Here is a 22,019-nt window from a genome sequence, read left to right as displayed (position 1 = left end):
CGGTGAATCATCTGATAATGAACAATACACACACTAAATAAAAGATTTACATTTATTCTGTAGACAACAGTAAAACCTAAATTAAATGATCATATTAAAAAAAACATCATTCGAAGTCTTCATCTCCAAACAATTAGATAACAGAGTATTGGGTTTTGTTGAGTAATATTTTGTGCTGAGATTCCAAAAAAGATCAACAGAGGCTGGAATGGAGGATTTGTGATCATAAAAAGAAAAAGAAAATCAATATCAGAGCAAATTTACCTTATAAAATAATCACATATATAAAAAACAAAGAAATGCATTTAAAAGTTTTATATCTCAGGCTTCTTGTATGCATCATAACTGAACAATCCAGGTCTGAGGTCTAAACAAAACCAGACACGGACAATCACTTCAACACACATTCTGTCTGCCTTGTAGCATGCACGGCTCCTTTCCACTTGGCCGATCATGTCATCACACAATTTCACTGACTTGCTTACTTCTCCTTAACTAATCACAAAACTTTGCAACAAGCCATTTTGTCCAAATGATCGTCATTAAAGCCCAGGCACATTAGATTAAAGGCCCGTGGTTTTGGATAGCGTTTATTTTTCCTTGGCACACCTCAAATGTTATCCCGGACTAAAATCTTTTCTGTAAACCTGAGGCATCATCTGTGTCCCTAACTGGTGGTGTTTCACACCGGTCTTCGTCCTCTGGGCTACTGTCCACCTTAGCGTGGGTCGTACATGTTGGCCAGTTTCTGAAAGCGTGGTCCCCAGTCGTTGAGGTAGTCGTAGTCTTGGTCTCCGTCAGAGCTGCCTGAAGCGATGGAGCTGAGGCTGCCTGCCAGTGAGCCCTCTCCCTCATAGTCATAGATCAGAGCGGTGTCGTATGGAGGCACGTTAGGATCGTTGTCTGCAGCTTCCAGGCCCTGAGGGGAGAAAAATTAGTTTTTTTCAGTAAATATGGGTGAAGAAAACTCCATGGGAATTCTGTTTTAATTGTAAATAGACATAATTCACTCTTGAACTAAAATATATTTTCTTATTCAGTCTCTGAATTCATGAATATGTAAACAAAGTGATCTGTAATTGAGTAACATTACTCTAATACTGCTGAACTGATGCGTCCTATTTCAAAACATTATCACATAATTCTAGAAGATGCTGAAACTGTATCACAGGTAAATAACATTATGTCATCTCAACTCCCATTGCTTTTACTTCTTGGGACAATACGTTTAGTTGATGTGACCTTCATCACTGAAAGGATCAGCCCTCCTTTTCATAGTCTTATTTTCTGTCCCTCTCACTTGTAAGGTTTAAATTTATTCACTAAAATCTCTAAAATAAGAAGTGGAACAGGAAGGTTTTACCTGCAGACCATACTCAGTGTTGTAAAAACACTTAAAACTCAAACAAACAAAAAAAGATTCATGTTATTATTTATAGTCGGTATTCTCTTAAAAAGACACTATTGAACATCAATCTGACACTTTGTTCCTAGTTCAGGGTGTGTCATGCTAGTAGCGGCTAATATAGCCAAAAGCTGCAATTCCAGGCGGAGATGAGGAGCGGGCTACTCCACACCCGATTTTTTTGAATTGTTTTTTAAATTTTTAAACATATAGTCTTCAACCTTCACCAAAACTGACTCAAACGACACTTGAAGCAATTAATGAGAGTTCACACAGCTCATTAATTCCAACAGAATAACAGAGGAGTTTGACAAAAAAATGGAAAAAGTAAACCTTTAGTGCCTGCTCACATTGGACATATAGGCATGTCTTTATCTGTTAAACCTTTAACAACATCAGAAAATATGCTATATCTGGATTTATTTGTCCTGTGTTAGCCTGTTGATTAGAAGGACAATCAATATCTTTGGGAGTCTTATTAGCTAAATTTCTGTTTTCGGTGATGGGTATACCCTTTTATAAAACTATAGATTATAGTTTTGGGCTTTACAGTACATTTTGGTTGTGAATTTTAGGTACAGTAGGGTCATAGTAGAAGCCTCTCACATCATTGATGTAGTCCTCGATGTCAGTGGGGTCTGCAGGAGGCCTTCGTGGGTAGATAGGTGAGGGCAGGTTATGCGGGGCATCCTTCCTGAGGGGCTGCTTGCCTCGAGGAACACCAGGCCCTGGGTAGTAGGAGCCCGGGGTCGAAGGTGCATCATGGGGATTCCACAGCAGGTCGACGTTAAAGGCATTCTGCAAGGTGAAAGGAAGAGGATACAGATTAACTCTGTATGTGTAAAAATACAGTGATGATAAAGTGGAAAAACAAACAAAACCAAACCACAATAACAAAAAGGAATATATCAGAAGTCTTGGTGACACAATCAAACCATCAATGGTATTTAAATACCATGAAGTTACTGTTAAATACAACCAGTGAGACTGTCTTCATTATGGATTCACAATCCCTGCACCCACGTAAGGACAGCGTCCATTTCAGCTTGACCCCAGGATCGGTCAGACCTCCCCTCTTCACTTTTGACCTGGGCAGCCTTACCTCATCCTCCTCACCCCCTCCTTGCTCATCGTAGTTGAAGACATTGTCACGGATGTCGTCTTCCGATTCCCCGACAAGCAGACCTGTTCCTTTCTTGATATGGTGACGTCTCCTGCAGGTGGTCACCGCCACAGCCAGGAGGAGCAGCACTGCAATCAAACAGACGGAAACCATCAAGTCTTAATTATTTGTTTATCTGGTTATAGGGCTGCAACTTACAATTTGTTTGTAATTGTGTTGTCGATTTATTGTTTAGTCCTTAAAATATGAGAAAATTGTAAAAAAAAAAATCAGTCCAAAGTCACAACTTAAAATGTCCTGTTTTTTTTGCTTCAAAAACAATTTTGAGGCAGAATAAGTAGGATTTTTCTAAAATGTAATGTAGAGACTCATATGAAGTAGTCCCTCTCAGTCATCACTTATGACCTGCTTGCTTAATTCTTGTAGGGAAAGATTTTGAAGACTGAATGATGTGTTCGAGTTGAGACTTACACAGCAGGAGTGCAACACTGGCCATGATGATGATGAGAAAGATGAAGCTGATTCCCACACTGGAGCCGAGGATAGCCCCCGTCATAGACTTACAATCTCCAAAGGAGTCGCAGAGACACACAGTGATATTGACCTGAGAATAGGAACTCAGAACTGGACTTCCAGAGTCTGACACCATCACTGCGACCATGTACTCTCCTGCCTCCAGCTCCACGAGGGGCTGAAGCACAGCGTGAGTGTCTGAAGAGGGAAGGAAAATGGAGAAAGGTGTGAGATTTGGAGATTTATGGAAAAATTGGTTCATACGGATGTGCTGCAGCCTCACAGCTGATGCTCTTTACTTACCGTTGACTTGAATAACAGTCCAGTTGAGTGACAGATCATAGTGCATTTCAAAAGTGAAGGGTGCAGCTTGCGGAGGCAGATCTTCATCCACAGCGGTCACAACCAGACCAGAACTCTTCCGGCCTGCATTCTTACATACAGAGCCACTCAGAGGGAAGAGCTGAGGGGGGAAGTCATTGGTCTCCTTCAGTGTGATGACCACGGAGGCAGTGGAAGACATACCATCAGCGTCTACACAGGAGAAGATACAGCACATACACGGCTTATTTAATTGTCATGTTTATGTCAGCCACAAGTATTAGTTTTCTAACATTTATTTCTTAGGAGATTTGCAAAACCTGCCCTGTGGGGTAAAATGTATGCTTAATTCACCTGGTTGCCAGATTGAGGAGGTAAACTGACCTGTAACCTTGATGACAGCATTGTAGATATTGTTTTTAACATGTGGCGATCGCATGTTAAAGGTTCTCCTGGCACTAATGTCTCCCGTATCCCTGTCAATGTCCAGCCACCTCTCGGGATCTCTGCTAATCTCATACCTGCCACAGAGAGCAGAGGTAGAGTTAAAGACATACAAACTGCCCAATTAGTTTGCCGTCTTTCTTAAAAACATAACTTGACATACCTCAGGTCAGAATTATCAGGGTCAAAAGCGATGTTGTTTCTCAGTAAAGTCCCAGGAACCACAGACTCAGGGACAACAATCTGTATGGGGTCCTCTCTGAAATGTGGAGCCTCATTCTCGTTCACAACAGTCACAGTGACTTTAGCGGTGCTCACTGGTAGGTTGGGTGCCTTGTTGCTCAGAGGATTGACATTTTCCACCATCAGAATCAAGGTGTACTCATCCTGTGCTTCAAAATCCAAAGGCTGCATGATGAAACAGAGCAGAAAAGGCCGTTCGTGGAAGGAAAACTTTGCACTGCACTGTGGTTAAATAATTAAGAATTAACGATAAATGTAAATTTCAGTCATTTGAAACTTACACACCAGCCTGCATAAAATCTAGCAAAAGCATCTTTGTATGAGTAACTTGTAGTTTACAAGTCAACCACTAGAGGGTATTGTTGAGTTGTATCTGAGATACTAAAAGCCCATTCTGACTTTAAAGGACAATACCACACATTTCCAAAATTTTAATTATTCCTGCACCCCGGAACCGATCAGTCAACATTTGTGACCCATTAGCTAGAATATAGAAAACTTAAGTGGAAAAATATTTGTGAACTGGGAGGTCACTGTGATGTAAAACCAAGGTATATTGGATTTCCTATGAGCACAGAAATAACTTGTTGTTGTTGTTGCTTGTACCTTCACCACTGTAAGAACGCCCTCGTTGGTGGCACGATCAGTACTGATGGTGAAGTAGCCATCAGGGTCGTTGGAAATGAAGTATTTGGCCTCCCAGTTCCCTGTTCCATGATCGTCTCTGTCCGTCACATTCACCCGGCCGATCTCGTAGTCCTTCCTGTTCTCCACTGCTATCATACTGTACTACAGGCACCACACACATAACAGATCAAAATATTAATATCAGTTTGACAAAATGATTTTCAATTATATATTTGAAATATTCAGAAATATCCGAATAATGTTGTCTGAGACTCACTGAGGCAGGGCTGAACTGTGGGGCGTGGTTGTTGATGTCAGACACATGTATGATTGCCACACCTTCACTTGTCAGTCCCATGCCCCCCATATCAGCAATCTGCAGCTTTAATCGGAAACTTTTCACCACCTAGGACAGAATACAGCTCATTTCAGCTAAATGAACCATACTGTGATATCTGCAAATATCTGCATCTTAACCATAATCTGAGTTTTACCTCTCGATCCAGGCCTACGTCTCTTGTGTAGATGGCTCCTGTCTGGTTGTTGATGCCAAACATCGTCTTGGTAACTGCGTTGCCAGGGATGCTCTCCTGGCCAATGATAGAGTAGCTCAGAAAAGCGTTTTCTGTCTTTGGGTCATCTGCATCAGTGGCTGACACAGACATCACTGACGTGCCTGTCAAAAATAATCGAAAGCTTCGGTCAGCTGGAAAGATTTGTCAGAATGAATCAATGATATTTGACATTTGTGCTGAGGCTGCAGGATTCACTGGGATCACGTCAAACTTTGCAAAACATTTAACACTTTATTTTACAGCGTACAATTCTTAAAATGGAAAGACGATATGGCTCTAGGTCAGGGCTTGTGCCCCAAGCTGGCCCGCTAGATGTTTCTAGCAAAAGAACATCTGTTTTGCTCTGCCTTGTTCAAGAACAGGATAATCACTGATGCAGTATGTTATACATGGACTTACCTGGGACTGAGAACTCAGAGACAGTGCCAACAAACTGGCTCTGGGTGAAGGCAGGTCTGTTGTCGTTCTGATCCAGGACCACTATCTCTATGGTGGTAGGATTCTCGAGTCTCTCTCCACTGGGGGACAGCGCAAAGGCTTTCAGCTACACACACACAAACACACAAACAGATACAACAGAGACATGTTTCTTAATAAAATCTGCATTTATGAGATTGTTGCTTCTTACAGTTAAATATTGCAATCCTCGTGCTTTCAATGAGGGAAACAGGCCAACCAAGGTGACTTTTGGTATTCGTGGTATCTGCACAAAACATATGCTGGAAATGGCAGAAAGATATGTGCAGGATGTTCGGTTCAACATCATTAGTTACATCACAGGAATCTGGTCTGAAACATTTTGAAGTCTCTCCCAAGATGCCCATAAAAACCCCTGGAAACTGACCTCTGGCTGTTTGCACCAGTGTCTGAGACACTGATATATTATTTACGACAAAAACATGGACATGTGCTTTGAAAACCGTTGTGTAAGGTCTCAATGAGTGCATTGTAGCTTGTGTTAGTTAAGCACCTCTGCTGATTGTGCTTTAAAACACATTTCAAGTGGCTGGGTGATTTGAAATGTTACTCCCATAAATGCTCTCTCACCGTGAAGGTGTCGTATTTCTCTCTGTCCAGCGGCCGCTTGCTCCTGATTACTCCGGTTTTATCATCGATCTCGAACAGATTCTTGGGATCCTGGTCCACCCCCGGTCCCTCTAACTTGTAGATCACCTCACCTTTAAAGATTTTGTCCGATTTGATCTAGACAGAGAGAGGAGAGATGAAGTTGACGATCATCGCAACCTCAAGGGAAAGTATGAGGAGGATTGTAAACCACATGTCGTAACACCAGATGTGAGCATGTTGACAGTCAGGGACCTTGACACAAGAGTGTTTAAGCCCAGAGAGGCCTTTGGCTTATGGCAGGAAGTGGGATTCAGGAGTAATAATAGCAAGGAGTCTATATTTCATGCATTTTGCATTCACTTTCTTTGACATATGCTCTCTGCTCCATTTTCATCACCATGTAAAAATGGCTCAATATTTCTCCTTGTACGGGAGGATTTATACATTTACTGGTCATCTGTAGCAGCCTTAACACAACATTTACATTTCACATGAGTTTTAAACACTGGTCTGTGCTGTTGTCATCATCTGTGATGAAGAATTACAATCAACAGTGCATGGCTGTATGCGCTGTGTTTTAACTGGGTTTAATATTGTAGAGCTCTACACAGTCTAAGAGTAATACACAGCTATCAGCTCATTTTGCATAGTCTAGGTAGCTGAATATCCAAAGACATAAAGGTAGCACACACACACACACACACACACTTTGGCCTATTGGCCATCAGAGGAGTAGCCTCGTTCAGCTAATGTTCCCAGAGACAGCTGGGAGCAAGTGATAGAGACTGTGAAAATATGTATATATGAATCTTCATAAACATTTTGCTTGTCCAAGTAGCTATATTAGCTAAGTAGTCAAATTGGGTTATGTTAAAATGAAATAACTGCATTACCAGCAGTTAGCATAATTTTTGCTCATCATTACAATACTAGGACTAACCAGCTCTACATACGAGCAGTGTATTACTGCTTACGTAAACAGTGCTGACTTTTTGCCAAGGACATGTATCTTTTTGCCTCATTCTTGGGCATCAAGTGCATATTTAATGCCTTCAAAGAGTTTTCATTTTAAAAACATCCAGCGGGAAACATTGAAAACTCAGCCACAGACAATGTTTTTAACCAACTTATAAAGCTAAAATTAGCTTAATTAACTAGCTGTCATTTCTGCCAGCAAATTTGACAGTAGCTGGCTACAAATGAGAAACTTGCTTTAGTCTACCTCTGTCTGAAATTAGGGACCCAAGTTTCAAGATTACAGAATAATTTGAGCGGTAAATCTGCTCCTGTTATCATTCTTAACTATATATGACATATGTGAGAATGGAAAAGGCATTAACTCTTGCTCTATGCCCTGGACAGTTATTTCCCTATAGAGCTGCAGTAGAAGGATAGTGACAGAAAGAGGGAATTTTGTACTGAGACCGTAACTTTGGCAGAAATCCACTTGATTTATAAAACTCAGACAGCTGAAGCCTCATATTAGCCAGGGTTGTCAACCATCATGCTTTTGGCTTGAGACCCACTCTCAGTTTCTAAGCTCTCACGCTGCTCAGACAAATCTCTCTGAGATTCCCCCACCCACCAGGAACACAGAAAAAAGACTTACAGGAACACAGAAAAAAGACTGGATGTTGTACCTCTCTTTTACTGACCAGTATGAACAGGAACCCTGTTTCAGTGTGGGCCTACATTGTTTTTAGACACTCTTGAAAAATTGTGACCCTATACTTTAAGTACAATTTATACCAGAAATGACACACTGATGAAATTCTGATTTGACATTTTTACCTGGACAAGGTCTTCAGGAACTTGCTTGCTATTCTCCAGCACTCTTATCGGTGGGATGATCCAGTCCCTCTTCACCCTCACCACTTTTCTCCATGGGTAAAGGGTCAGAGGGTGCAGCTCTTCTTCATTGTGATTAAGTTTTTCAGAGCTCCACACCTGAAGGAAACAACAAAATCATGAAGCTCACAAAAGAAAGTTAACTAGAGGAGGACGTTGGGTAATGCAGTAGTAGTATGAATGAAGAATCACAAAGTTGGGGTGGATTGTTAATGGTTTATTTTTTTTTTAACTTATTCAGGGTCTGAACCAATTCTCATTCTGTTGTAAAAGCTCTGACTTGTTTGTGCAGCTTTAAACCAATCACGATTGTCTTGTGCAGCACTAAACCCAGGATGTGGTTACACACATACTTGCCAACCCTAACAAATTTCCCAGGAAACTCCCGTTTGTGACTGCCCTCTCCTGGATTCCTCCAGGCGTCACAAATCTCCCATATTTCACCCAATTTCAGACAATTTATCCCACTTTCTCCTCTGTTAGTTATCATAACCTGTTTCTGGTACGGTACAGCATGTAGTCTGCTGTACTGTTGCACCTCGTTGTCCTCAGTGAGTGAGAGACAGACAGAGAGAAATGGAGATGAGACAGAATATTTAAACAAATTTCAGACGCCTTGGAGAGAAGAATTCCTGCTTCTTACGTAAAGTTTTAAAGGAAAGGGCTGTAAAATCTGCCACGGATGTTGCACCACGTCAATCCCCATGGAGGGCCTGACAAACAGAGGGCAGTGGCGTGCACAGACTTTCTGAGGGGACAGGCGCAAAAAATGAATGAAAAGTGACAAAAATTTCTTTATGCCACAGATTCAAACAAGTTTATGCCAGAGGGCAAATTATTCTGCTTGGTTTGAGAAATAAAAGTAACATTTTTAATTATTTGACATAAAAATGCTGTTGCATTTTGCTTGTTATTTTGTTATTTCCACTCTTTAAATGCCACCAGAATGCGGGAAACACAGTCCTTTAATTTCAAAGTTTTTTGGGGTAGGAACCACTGAACCCTACTTTGGTTTTGAAAATCCTCCTTATTTTTGAGGTCTCAAGGTTGGCAAGTATGGTGATGCACTTAAGTTACGTACATACTTAAGTAAAGTTGCAAAAGTAACATAGCTGACAAATTTTAATGAAAACCACAATCTTTTCTTAGACCTTACCAAGTAGTTTTCTTTTAAACCAACTGTAAGACAAAGGTCCAGCATGTAATTTAGCGAACAGTCAGATATAGTGTTTTGGAAGTCATTGGCAACCCACCTACAGTATTTAGACATTTAAGATTTGAGGATGTGTTGAGTATAATGTATGTGCAATTCTGCTTCATAAAAGACAAAATTATGTCATTTGCAGCTGTTTAAATTCATGTCAGGAGTCTCCCTCAGCTCTGCAACACTCCCAGTGGCCTGATGGAATGACTGTATGCTGACTGTAGCGCTGAGGCTGTCTGTAATGTGGAATCCATGAGATTGTCCGGGGCAGAGGGGACGCAGGGCCGCAGCCTCAGGTTTCACACACTAATACATGTCTTTGTCAGCTTCCTTTGATCTGCGTGCAAATTCATCTCAGGACGAGGAAACACAAACACTCATGCTCATTTCACGAGCTCTCATTGACCACATTGCTCTCTTGACTATGTTCACACAAATACACCCACGCACACACACACCCACAACACACATATGAGAAACACACACACACACACAACAGCTGTCGACTATGGATTTAGATCCTGTGCTTTCCCACCCGCATTCCCACTCACACTCACAAATTCCCCTTTATGCTCAGCTCTGCACCTGACTGGGAGTTTGGGGTCACCTTACGGATCTGCTCTGCTGTAGGAATTCCACAGACACACTCATATATACGCTTTCTCACACACACACACACACATACAAGCTGATGTACATGCATCAACAAAACACCCACCCACGCATAAGCACATGTACACATTTCCGTAAGTTGCTTCCGTCTCTTCTGTGGGAATTCACCGGATTCAGCATTATTTGACATATGTTAAACAGTTTAAAGGCATAGTCCATAAAACAGGAAATAAATGTGGATGTATTAAGTGACCAAAAAGCCATGTCTGCTTTAGATGCATCTGAACATTCATTAATAACCACAAAGCCACAAATAAATAAGCTAAATAAAGAATCAGTGTATATATTTGTGAATATTTTGTGAATGGCCTGTGATCCCTGCCCTGTGATCAGATATACTGATCCTTTGGCACGCTGCTCGCTGGACAGTGAAGGCAGGAATGGCAACCATGGCTGGCATGCGCAGATCGAGTCAGAGGGCAGGCTAATCTTAGACTGTTCTATATTCCCGACCCCTGCCTATTTAACTTTTTGTAGCCATCGTCATGTATAGTCTCACAGGGATGTTTACACTCACATTCCAGCAGTGCATGTCACCCACACCAATTCATCCTGATAGCTATCTACTTCCATACTCAATGCTGCATACTGCATGTATGAGCTCTCAAACTTCCACTCACATAGCACACATTCTGCATTGCTACCTAACCTCAACATCAATAACAGCTGCATCACAGTTGTATTTCCAAGTATAGCACTTTCTAAGTTTGCCTGATTTGTGGACACTCGGGCTAACATGACCGCCTTTTTTCTAACTTGGAGAACGCACACACTGGGAGGTGCACACCAGTGGGATCCTCAGTGCAAATTCATCAAACTTAAATACACATCACACACCTCTTCTCGAGTACACTATGCCTTATTCATAAAATGAACAATGGGAAATGACGTAAAAAGATGAATGTGTTATGGTTCACTGCAGATTGACTTTGAAGTTAGTTAAAGTAATCGATAAATATGAATGAAGTCATGAGCAGCGTACAAGTACAAGTACCTCAAAATTGTACATGGCTGTAATACATACTGACACATCTAAGTTAAGTGTGTTGGCATGCTAACACTTGCTAATTAGCACTAAACATGAATTGTGGCTGAGGATGATACAAATGTAAGTTTTGCAGGTCATATGTCATAATCTAAATGATGCTGCTAAAAGTTTGCACAATACTTAGTCAATACATCTCACTTCAAGCTACAAATATAATCCACATGGTAGTGCTCAAGTTAGAAGATCCCCAGAGTCGTCAGCATACATCATCTGGGGACCATAAGTGTCTGTACAAAACTTGGCGCCAGTCCATTTTGTAGATGTTGAGATATTTCACACTTTGACCTGCTGGGGGTTGCTACTGGAAGTGTCCCAGGATCACCAAAATCATGGGACACATCATCTGGCCACTATGGATATCTGCAACACATTTCTGAACAAACCATCTAGTCGTTATAGAAAGATAAACTATACAACTAACTATAAACTAAAATGTTAACCTACTTGTTGGTGACCATCTCAATCAGTCCACCATATATTTCAGTCTATACCAAAGTGGTGGACCAATACAGGCTGACAGACCAGCGTTACCATCCCTAGAGTTGCGCTGCCAGCATGGCTAAAAATTGAGATTCAACCATTTTACCCATGGATTGCTAAAATATTGCATTTGCTAAATAGTATTTAAAAAAATGTAAAAAACATTTAAATCCACTTGATCTGGAATTTCTTTTGGATCAGCATAAAATTGTACTCACTCATAGATGCCGGCCACTTAAATAGCCAAATTTCATCAAGATCCAAGCATTATTCACTGAGTGTATCTGAAAGTGAGAAGAAAATTCCTGGATACGTCCCTATGTCTGGATCCACAATGGAATTAATGGGATCTATTCTGGGCTGAGACCCATCCTCCATCCAGGTTTCATGGAAATGAAAAGTTTCTGTAAAATCCTGTTGACAAAACAACCAAACAACTAACGGATACGGGCTAAAACATGACCTTCTTGGCGCAGGTAATAAAATGCTGTTGTTTTGTGTACTCAGTATCAGTGGTGATCTGTGCATTAAACAGCTGATATACAGTATGAGGAAACTGGAAACAACCTCAGACACGACCCTAATGAATGCAAAAAATCCAAAAACGTTCGGTGGATAACGCATTGTAAAGGTCGGCTATGTGTTTTAAAGTTTGATGTACCAATGTGACCACCTTAACAGTGTCAGTTAAACTGTACATTCACTATACTGTGGTAATGCTGAAGCAAACCACAACAACAACAAAGCTTCCCAGTTTTTCTAGAATATAAAACATGAAGAGAGGCTTACAAACATTTGTTATTTCACACACTTCCTTTACACACACCTGATCTGAACTGAAGTGTTTTGGACAGTGGCTCCACTAAGTATCTGCCTCTGTTATAATGTTTTTACCAGACCGAGGTGCAGTAACACAAAAAGTGTCATGTTACCAATTAGACCAATGAGAGCCTCGTCTGACAGGCTGAGTGATGACACCACCCGCAGATTAACTGTTTTAGAGGCTTTTCCCAGAAACCTTTACAGCTTGGCCTTTCACCTCGGGCCCTCACAGAAGTATGGACAGCTTGTTTCGGGATGATATGCCCTCACAGCAAAAACACACACTTAAGCACTATGTTGCTGAGGAAGTGTTTAATGTGCTCGAGAAAGTTCGCTTCTGCCCCTGTGATGTTGACTTTGGAGAACAAAAGTTGTTTTTCCCATTGCAGATAGTATTCCTGTTCATCTGGAATACTTTATATCAAGAGACCTACTGAATCATAGTCAAATCTGCCCATCGTAAAAGTTTTCATTTAATAATAACAAGGCGTAAACACCTCTTGAGAGAATCCACTACCTCTGTTCTAAAGAGTGTCTCCTCTCCTGATATGTGTGAGCAGAACAGTCGCTCAGATAACTCAAGAAAAGACCGTCCAGCCGAGAAGGGATGTCTGCAGCATGCCTGACAGTCCCTCCGGCCACAGGGTTAGAGGTCACACAGGTGTCCCTGTGGTCACTTCTGTTACTGGTCCTCAGACATAGACATTCATCCAGTTAGACACCAACATAACTGGTCCCACACACCCACTCATTGCTAAGTCATGACTGGGCCTGGCATGGGTATGGACAGCCTATTTATGGTGTCACTACCAGTGTGAGTCCCTCTTGGAGCAGATGTCTAAGCTTTAGGAATGCTGAGCAAGGTTATAATATTAAACCATGACTGATTAGGGCTAAATAGATAAATAATGAAAGTATATCAATCATTTCTTCCCTGATAAAGGATATTTAGGAATCTAACTGATGTGAAAGAGGCACACATTTACTATCAACAGCGATACAAAGAAGTGATGAATGGCAGTTCATCACTTCACCGCCTCTACTTTCCCAGTATAGCTGTTTTTTGTATCTTTACATGGGTTAATTGACTTATTTATTGGGGAAACCAAATAGCAAACTCATCATAACATTGCTGCCTTATTTTTGTGCTGGACCAGTAAAACAACAGCTGTCACCACTTGGTCTTTCATGTCTAAGTCTGTAAAAAGTGTCAAGGTTAAAAAAGGGGCGGAAATTGACTTCAGTCGGCTAGTTGTTATGATCTGGACGTTGTCTCTCTACCCTTTGCTCCCTCTGAAACCCTACCCAGTGTAAAACAGCCTGCAGGTATCCACACCCAGCAGGACCTGTGATTCAGACTCTAAATCCTTTGACTGATTGTTTCCGATGAGTGAGACCTCAGCGGCAGCTGGACGCTGCTACAGACTCTTGATTTGTACCCGATTTCATGGTCTCGGAGCGGCCCACTCTTCTTTCCGCAAGGAGGATTACAGAGCGGGACAAATGGCATCACGCATGCATCTGCACAGCTGTTGCTGCTGCCCACTCCTCAACACAACATACACCAGCAGGTTCGAACACTGCCTGATTCAAAACAACAGCAGCTCACTGAGAATGAAAAAAGATCAACTGAAAGCTATCAGGTGACACTTAGGGAAGTCTTTGGATTGGAATGACAGCTGCTGACGTTTAAATGAATTATTTGTTAGAATTTGTAACAGTTTTCTATGTTTTACTTATGAAATGTTTGTACTTCGTCATAGAGGAACACTGGAAAAGCATAAAATATCTTGTTTATGGTTTTCTTTCCAGACAAAACACTAAAATCTGCTTCTTTAGTTTGTGTTTATCTCACATGTGAGCTTTTAGCAACTGCAATTCAGCACGTAACAAATTGTCCAACATGAAAGAAAAAATAGGGACTTGAGATTCCTTTAAAATTATTGGTGATATATATTCACTTATTAAAGGAACACTCCACCAAAAATGTATCATCAGGCTTTCAGCTGCTGTAGTCCTGAAAGGTGGCTTTAAAAAGTTTACTGCTTGTTTCATGGTTGAGGATGGTAGCTGTAGTCCAGCATGTCAAGCGTCATTGGGTGAGCTTATTAAATCTACAGACAACTGCATCCACAGACAATTTACAGGATTATGTTTATATTGAAGATCATATCGAGGTCCGGAAGATTTGACCGAAATATATTTTGCGTAATGTCATTACAGTCTTTGGTTTGTGCACTGTGACTAACTGGCTTGCCCTGTGGCTGTGTAAGCAATCAATCACTCCTGTATATTTTCAGTGATTTTCTCCACAATCAGTTTTACATGGAATATGAAAATGAAACACAAAAGCAGCATAAATTGGCCACTTTTAACCACATGGACACTGAAACTTTGCAGACACTTTTAACAAGGTCAGAGACACTTCACTTCATTTCCACAGCTTTTCACAACATCTGCAACATTTAGACTGAATTATAGAGCACAACAAAGCAAAGACTTCCCTCAGGAATCACTGGAGGCCAATTCACTCAACCTCCCAACCTGGGCTCCATTACTACTCCAAACAGAGCAAAAGACTGATGATGGTTGGAAGTGCTGTTGGTAATAAGTCAGTTTACATTGTCATCCATTTTGGATTTCACAATGCCGTCTGCTGACAGGGGCTACTAATGATGCCCTGAGCCCCTCTGTACACATCTGGAGTCTCGTCCTCCTCAGAACACTTCATCATCCTCTTTCCAACTGGGATGAAGTGTTTAGATCAGCCACAACCTTGTGATTGCAGAGCCAGTTTGGTGCCTCTATTGATGAAAATCTGGTAGAAGACATCACTCAGGTAAAAGCATAAACTGTATATTTGAAGAGCGGGGCAGCTAAAGGCCAATCTCTAACCAGGATCACGCTCTGAGGGGGCAGGAAGTGAAGAATCATGTGCTGAAATTTGGGGTTTGGCTGTTGACAATTGTATTATGGGTTTTTTTTGTGTTTGTACTCCACACCACAATGTAGTGGCCAAGAGTAAATTAAAAAAAATCGAAAATCTGAATCTAGAAGCATATAGCAGAGGAAGAGAGGGGGCAGTATCACACGATCCCAGTGCCTTCACAGCAGCCTATCCAATCCATGTTCAGTCACTTGGTATTGACATTTTTACAGCAATCAGAAAGTGGAGAAGGATACGCTCCCAACACCACCTCCATTGCTCAAGCACCTTTGCTCTTTTATAGAGTCAAAAGTTGAACTAAATCAACTCAAGATAACATTGCCCACAGTCCACATGATAAGGACAACTTTAACTTTTCTTATTTTGAGTCTCATTTCATTTACAGGCAGCTCACACTGGATATAAAACAGAAAACAAACAGAAAACAACTGATAATGCTCAAATAAATCTGCATATTTAGTTAATTTTAGTCAACAGCAGCTACGAAGAGACAATGATTTTTCTTACCTGACAAAGCAGAGTACCCAGCACACACACCATCAACATCCTTGCCACCATCCTCAGTACCTGCACTCAGAAACTCAGCATGAACAGACCGCTGATGACTCAAAGATCTGACGCTCCTCCACTAAGAACTGGGCTCCTGAGTGGCTCTACCCTGAAACCTGTCCCTTTCTTTCCTTCGTTCTCTCTGTCCTCTTGCACTTGCAGTCTCTCTCCCTCTCTTTGCTTGCTTTCCTCTCCCAGCATTTGTCTCTCACAGCTCCTCCCTGTCCATGGCTGGGGTATGTCTCACAGTCGTGGGGTAAGGGGTTAGAATTTCAGCAGCGGCCCTCCCATGTACCCCAGCACATGTGCTGTCACTCAGAGCGAGACAGAGAGGCAGAGAGAGATGAAGAGAGAAGCAGGGCAGCTGTTGGTGGTGTAGACAGAAACAGTGTCTACACCAGTTAAAAGTAGGTAAACTTTATTAAACACTTTTCAGAACGATGGTGCTTTACGGAGAGACAAAGGAAGGGGGAGAAGAGAAAAAACAAAAACATAGGACATTAATAATGGACCAAAACCCTAAGATGTAGAAACAAACAGAAGCTGAACCAGAGAATGTTTCATTTACTCAATGATTAAGCAGCAGTTTTAAAATGTGTTGATGATTTTTCTGCCTTTAATCAGTTAATTTGTTTCAGCCCCACACAGAACTAACAATTCACAAATACATTCAAAGCAAACCCTCGATCACTTTAGATTGAAGTTATACCACTTTCTTGACAATTATACTTAAAGACTTTGAGGCAAACATCTATCTCCATTTGCTCATTATGATAAGTTGTCATAACAACAATGGACTGCTTTCCGTTTCTGTTAAAATTGAGAAATCAGAATCTGCCACAAAAATGACTTCAGTAATTCCTTGACCACACTCCACATCGATCTGTTTCTGTTCAGAAGTCTTTTGGCATCTGTTGCTGCCACACTGAGAGGAAACCAGTGGTACTTTTTTCATTTCCAGCTTCTCAGCAAAACAGCGTCTGCTGCGACGCTGGAGCAGAGAGGAAAGACCCAAATGCAGTAAACAGCAGGCAGGAATCTCCATGGATGAAGTTTTATTCAGTACTAGCAGCAGGAACGGGTAAACACAGCGAAACTTGAGACTGAACTAAAGATTGAACTTAAATACAAACTAAACCAAAAAGGGGATGAAGTGCAGGTGCAGGTGGAGTGAGGCGAAGAAACACAGGTGAGGGTAATGAGTGGAGGAACCAAGAGAACAGGGAAGGAGCTGATAGGCTGGAAAGAACAACAAAACCTTATATTTTTGGATGAAGGTCTTATTTGTAAGAAAAGCAACAAAAAAAAAAACCTGACTCTTTGCGCTGGCTTTGACTAGTTGGGAATGGGACTCAAAAATCAACTTTTCCGACAAAGAGGACTCTTAATGTCCATAACAACATTAGTTAAGAGCATGGAATAAATCATGAAAAAATAAATAGATGAAATAAGATGATATATATCTTTTATATGTTTTATTCAATAGACAACAAGAGAAAATCTACTGATGATAAACCCAAATAAAGATATTTAAAAATAAAAGAAAGACTTGTTAGTTGTAGGGAAAACCGTCATTAGTGTATAAATAACAACATTGTGTTTACAGTCTTAAGTGGCTTAGCGCTTGTTTTCTTCTTAAATCCTTCTTGTCCGGATCAACCTTCATGTCATAAGGCCACATACGTAACCTCCCCGTCCAGTCGGGCTGTGTCGTGCCCTCGCACATTCAGAACATTCAGCCAGGACTCTTTGATCTCCTGCTATTTTGAACACTCTGTCAAAGCAGATGATGAAGATCTATGGTGCTCTGTGGGTGATGTCAAAGCAGAGATTGCCATGTCTGCAATGCTTAAAATTTGACTGAAACGTGGCCATGACTGACGAAAGTTTTAGGCAATCATCTCTGTTGCAAGAAGGTGGAAAAACAGAGTGAGACTTTAACTTCTCAGGGGAGAAACAACCAGCAGGAAAGATGTGTTTGGCATTAAGAGACGTTAGACGCGGGAGTCCAGATCTCCTCAACACTACTTTCAACACCCTATCAGCAAGTCTGCTCACAGGTCGAAGGTCGATACGGATCTTTAAAAGGTAAACAACTGCAGACCACGTTGGCTTCTCTTTCACAGCAGAGACTTGCAGGGCAGACTCCCATCCATGTTAAAAAACAAAAAAGTGATGAAAGAAGGAGGTAGGTGACTGTGGTCATGCTCATCAGTACAGACCTTTTGGACCAGAGTCCATGAGTATGTCTTAGAGAATTGGGGGGTAGATTATGACTTTTGTCCTGGTGGATGGATTCTCAGAAAAAAAAACCCCTTGCAAATTGGATTCAGACAAGTATCATAGTTGGTAAGCAGATAATAATGAGAAAGTGGAAACCTTTATTCCCTTTATCCCCTTTATTCCAGGAATGGATCTCAGAACTGGGTAAGGTGGCAGCTAAAATCAACTAAAGATTCTCCTATAGGCTAATATATAAGGTAGAAAAATACCATAATAGATAGTGTAGGTTTCTGCAGTTTCACTCACTTTCTGAGTTTCAGGTTGAGTGATTTTATAGGTGCCGGACTCATTTGCAAACATACAGAGACACTTTCTCTGTCGTGTATACTGCTCCAGTTATGACTATCATGAATGCAGGAGGGTGGATGTTGCAATGGCACCGCGGAAGGAGACATACAGAGACACTATTACATGGACACTGTTCACATTTTTTTTTTTTTTTTTTTTTTACACATTTAGCTTTAAAGGACAGCAAGTGGACATCGAACATGTTTAATTACCATTTGATGTAAATACTTTTATTTTGATAAACCTTAGTTGATTAAGCTAACCTTAGTTTATTTCATTAAAAGTTTTAGGTGCTTCATTTTATATTATTTTAATTATCTTTCTTCTGGTGTTGATCAAGGATTGTGCCATTGGGTTTTTCTGTGATGTGATTTTAAGTCTCTGAAATTTAAAAATCCAATAACCTTTAAGTCCAGACTAACTTGTACATTAAAAGTCCATCGTATAGGATTTTTATGGGAATCTCTTCTTCTTTTTCTTCTTCTTCTTCAACTTTACTTATCTATCCCGCTCGTTAGAGAGCACAACAAAAAGGGAGGACCACGCAGCTACCAGGTAAAGGAATTCACAAATTTATTGAAAGTAAGGAAAAACAAACCAACTTAGAGTGTACATCAGTGATCAGTGGTGGGATGAGAGTGTTGGATGCACAGTGCGTGTGTGTGTGTGCGTGTATGTGTAAAGTCACAAAGGTACCAATCAAACACAACCAAACCCAAACAAAGCCATGAGGACAGCACCAGCCATCCAAGAGGGGGAAGAGGGCCGCCATTTTGAAGTCACCAATATATATAGGTGGGCAGCAGGTGGAACGAATCCCCCAACGAGGTGGGAGGAGCTGGCCAGGAACACCTGAAAGGGAGGAGCACAGGCAGGGCGAGCAGCAATAAACAGAAGCCCGAAGGCCATCACACCCCCCCCCATAAAAAAACGGAGACCCACTAGGGTCTACGTAAGCAGTTACACTAAGGCTCGGGATAGAGCATCGGCCATTATGTTTTCCCGGCCTTTAATATGACAAATGTTTAAATTGAAGGGTTGCAAAAACAACAACCAACGCATCAGCCTCTGATTACAATTCTGCATAGTTGACAGAAAAGTCAGAGGATTATGGTCTGTGAAAACAGTGACTGGTGTTGACCCCGAACCCACATACACTTCAAAAAACTGAAGTGCCCAAATCAACGCCAGCGCCTCTTTCTCCACCACTGAATAGTTTAGTTGATGACACTTAAACTTACGCGAGAAGAAGCATATCGGGTGGTCAATACCTCCCTCCCCTTCCTGCAGCAGTACTGCTCCAGCACCCACACCGCTGGCATCTACCTGGATGGTAAAAGGCTTCCCAAAATCTGGAGCAGTGAGAACAGGAGAGGAACAGAGGAGATTTTTCACAGTCTCAAAAGCCGCCTGACATTGAGAAGACCACACAAACACAGCCTTCTTGCCCAAGAGGTCTGTCAGTGGGGCCACCACAGTGGAGAAGTTCCGACAGAACCCCCGGTAATACCCCACTAAACCCAAGAACCTCCCCAACTCTTTCTTAGTTGCTGGAACAGGGTACTTGTCAATAGCCTCCACCTTGGCTCTCACAGGCCGCACTTCACCATGACCCACAACCTTTCCCAAATATGTAACTGTAGCCTTGGCGAACTCACATTTTGACAAATTCACCGTCAAACTGGCCGCCACTAGGCGATCACAGAGAGCTCTGAGACGCTGAACATGAGAGTTCCAGGAATCACTGAACACAATAACATCATCTAAATATGCAGAACACCCAGAGAGCCCACGCAGCACCTGGTTCATAAGGCGCTGAAAAGTAGCCGGGGCGTTCCGCAATCCAAATGGCATCACATTATACGAGAACAACCCCCCAGGAGTAATGAAAGAACAAATTTCTTTGGCTCTCTGCGTCAGTGGCACCTGCCAGTAGCCCTTCAAAAGATCTAACTTTGTAACGAACCTGGCACTCCCTACCTCATCCACACAGTCCTCAATGCGGGGCAGTGGATAGCAATCGGGTTTAGTGGCCGCATTAACTTTCCTGAGGTCAGTACAAAACCTGTCTGAACCATCCTGCTTCGGAACCAGCAAGCATGGTGAAGCCCAGTTTGAGAATGATGGCTCCGCTATACCATTCTCCACCATGTACTCAACCTCCTTTTCCATGCGACGTCGCTTCTCCAGGGAAACCCGATAGAAACGTTGTTTTATCGGTTTGGTGTCACCCACATCTATGTCGTGTTGAATAAGGTGAGTACGTGAAGGAGTGTCTGAAAACAGGGAAGGATGTGACTTAATCAACTGAACCAGATCTGCTCGCTGGCCCTCAGGCAAATAGCTCAGCTGAGCTTCCAACCTGTTCAAATAAGCAGAGTTATTCAACCTCCCCATGACACTCTGTTCTGAGGGAACAACAAAATCCTCTGTGGGCAGTGTGGCAGCCTTTGTGACAGCCAACACCACCTTAGGCTCAGACTCTTGCCCTACTGCAGCAAAACCCCCTTTCACATCCACCACATCTGATTGTCCAGCATAATATGGCTTCAACAGGTTGGCATGACACCATTGCACCTTTTTCTTCCTTCCAGGTGTGTGAATGAAATAGTCACAGTCAGACCTGCGGCTCTTAACAGTGTACGGCCCACTAAACTTAGCGTGGAAAGGAGAGCCAACCACAGGTAGCAAAGCCAACACTTGATCACCCGGCTCAAACAAACGGGACTCAGCTTTTCGATCAAAAAAAACCTTCATCTTCCCTTGAGCCACACCCAGCTTCCTACGAGCAGCTGCACAAGCCGTGTACAAGCGACGCCGAAAGTCATTCACATAACTCAGGATGTTATCAGGCGGCTCCACACTCTTGCAGTGATCACTCAAAACTGCCAAGGGACCCCGGACAGTGTGCCCGAACACCAACTCATTTGGACTAAACCCAACACTCTCTTGGACCACCTCACGCACCGACAGCAACAGCCAGGGAAGCCCCTCCTCCCAATCTTGGGACAGCTCGGTACAGTAAGACCTTAACATTGACTTCAATGTCTGGTGAAACCTCTCCAGAGCTCCCTGTGACTCAGGATGGTAAGCACTTGAGACACTGTGTTTCACCTGAAGCTGCCTCAGTACTTGAGCAAAGGTACGAGACATGAAGTTGCTTCCTTGATCTGACTGTATCACTTTCGGAATACCAAATGTGGATATGAATGTAGTTAGGGCTCTCAGGACAGGCTTGACTTTGATAGAGCGCAGTGGAAATGCTGCCGGGTATCTAGTCGTCTTACACATCACTGTTAACAAATAACTGTTACCATTTTTACTCTTCGGCAGCGGACCAACACAATCAACCAGCAAGTGCTCAAAGGGACTCTCCACCACTGCAATCGGGCACAGTGGAGCTGGCCTGATCTTTTGGTTGGGCTTGCCAGTCAGCTGGCATGTATGACATGTTTTACAGTACGCTGACACATCCCGTTTCAACAAGGGCCAGAAGAAATGTCGAAGCACACGGTTGTAAGTCTTCTTAACCCCCAAATGACCAGCAATGCCATCATGT

General features: G+C 42.1%; 1 protein-coding gene across 1 annotated transcript; it reads right to left on the bottom strand.

Annotated features, from left to right (window-relative positions):
* Positions 1-718: 718 nt before the first annotated feature.
* cdh15 (cadherin 15, type 1, M-cadherin (myotubule)) lies at positions 719-15,898 on the bottom strand. Its single transcript, XM_073465194.1, has 14 exons — positions 15,848-15,898; positions 8,111-8,266; positions 6,299-6,454; positions 5,651-5,795; positions 5,171-5,352; positions 4,954-5,082; positions 4,656-4,838; positions 3,970-4,214; positions 3,747-3,883; positions 3,345-3,575; positions 3,000-3,239; positions 2,508-2,656; positions 2,012-2,203; positions 719-919 (listed from the first exon to the last, which is right to left on the bottom strand). Exons 1-14 carry the CDS (start codon positions 15,896-15,898, stop codon positions 719-721), a joined length of 2,397 nt encoding a protein of 798 aa, XP_073321295.1.
* Positions 15,899-22,019: the final 6,121 nt, after the last annotated feature.

The sequence above is a fragment of the Pagrus major genome, chromosome 4 (assembly GCF_040436345.1).
Source record: "Pagrus major chromosome 4, Pma_NU_1.0".
Classification (NCBI taxonomy): domain Eukaryota; kingdom Metazoa; phylum Chordata; class Actinopteri; order Spariformes; family Sparidae; genus Pagrus; species Pagrus major.
The sequence above is the reverse complement of the archived record's forward strand: the minus strand, read 5'-3'. Positions and strand labels throughout refer to the sequence as shown.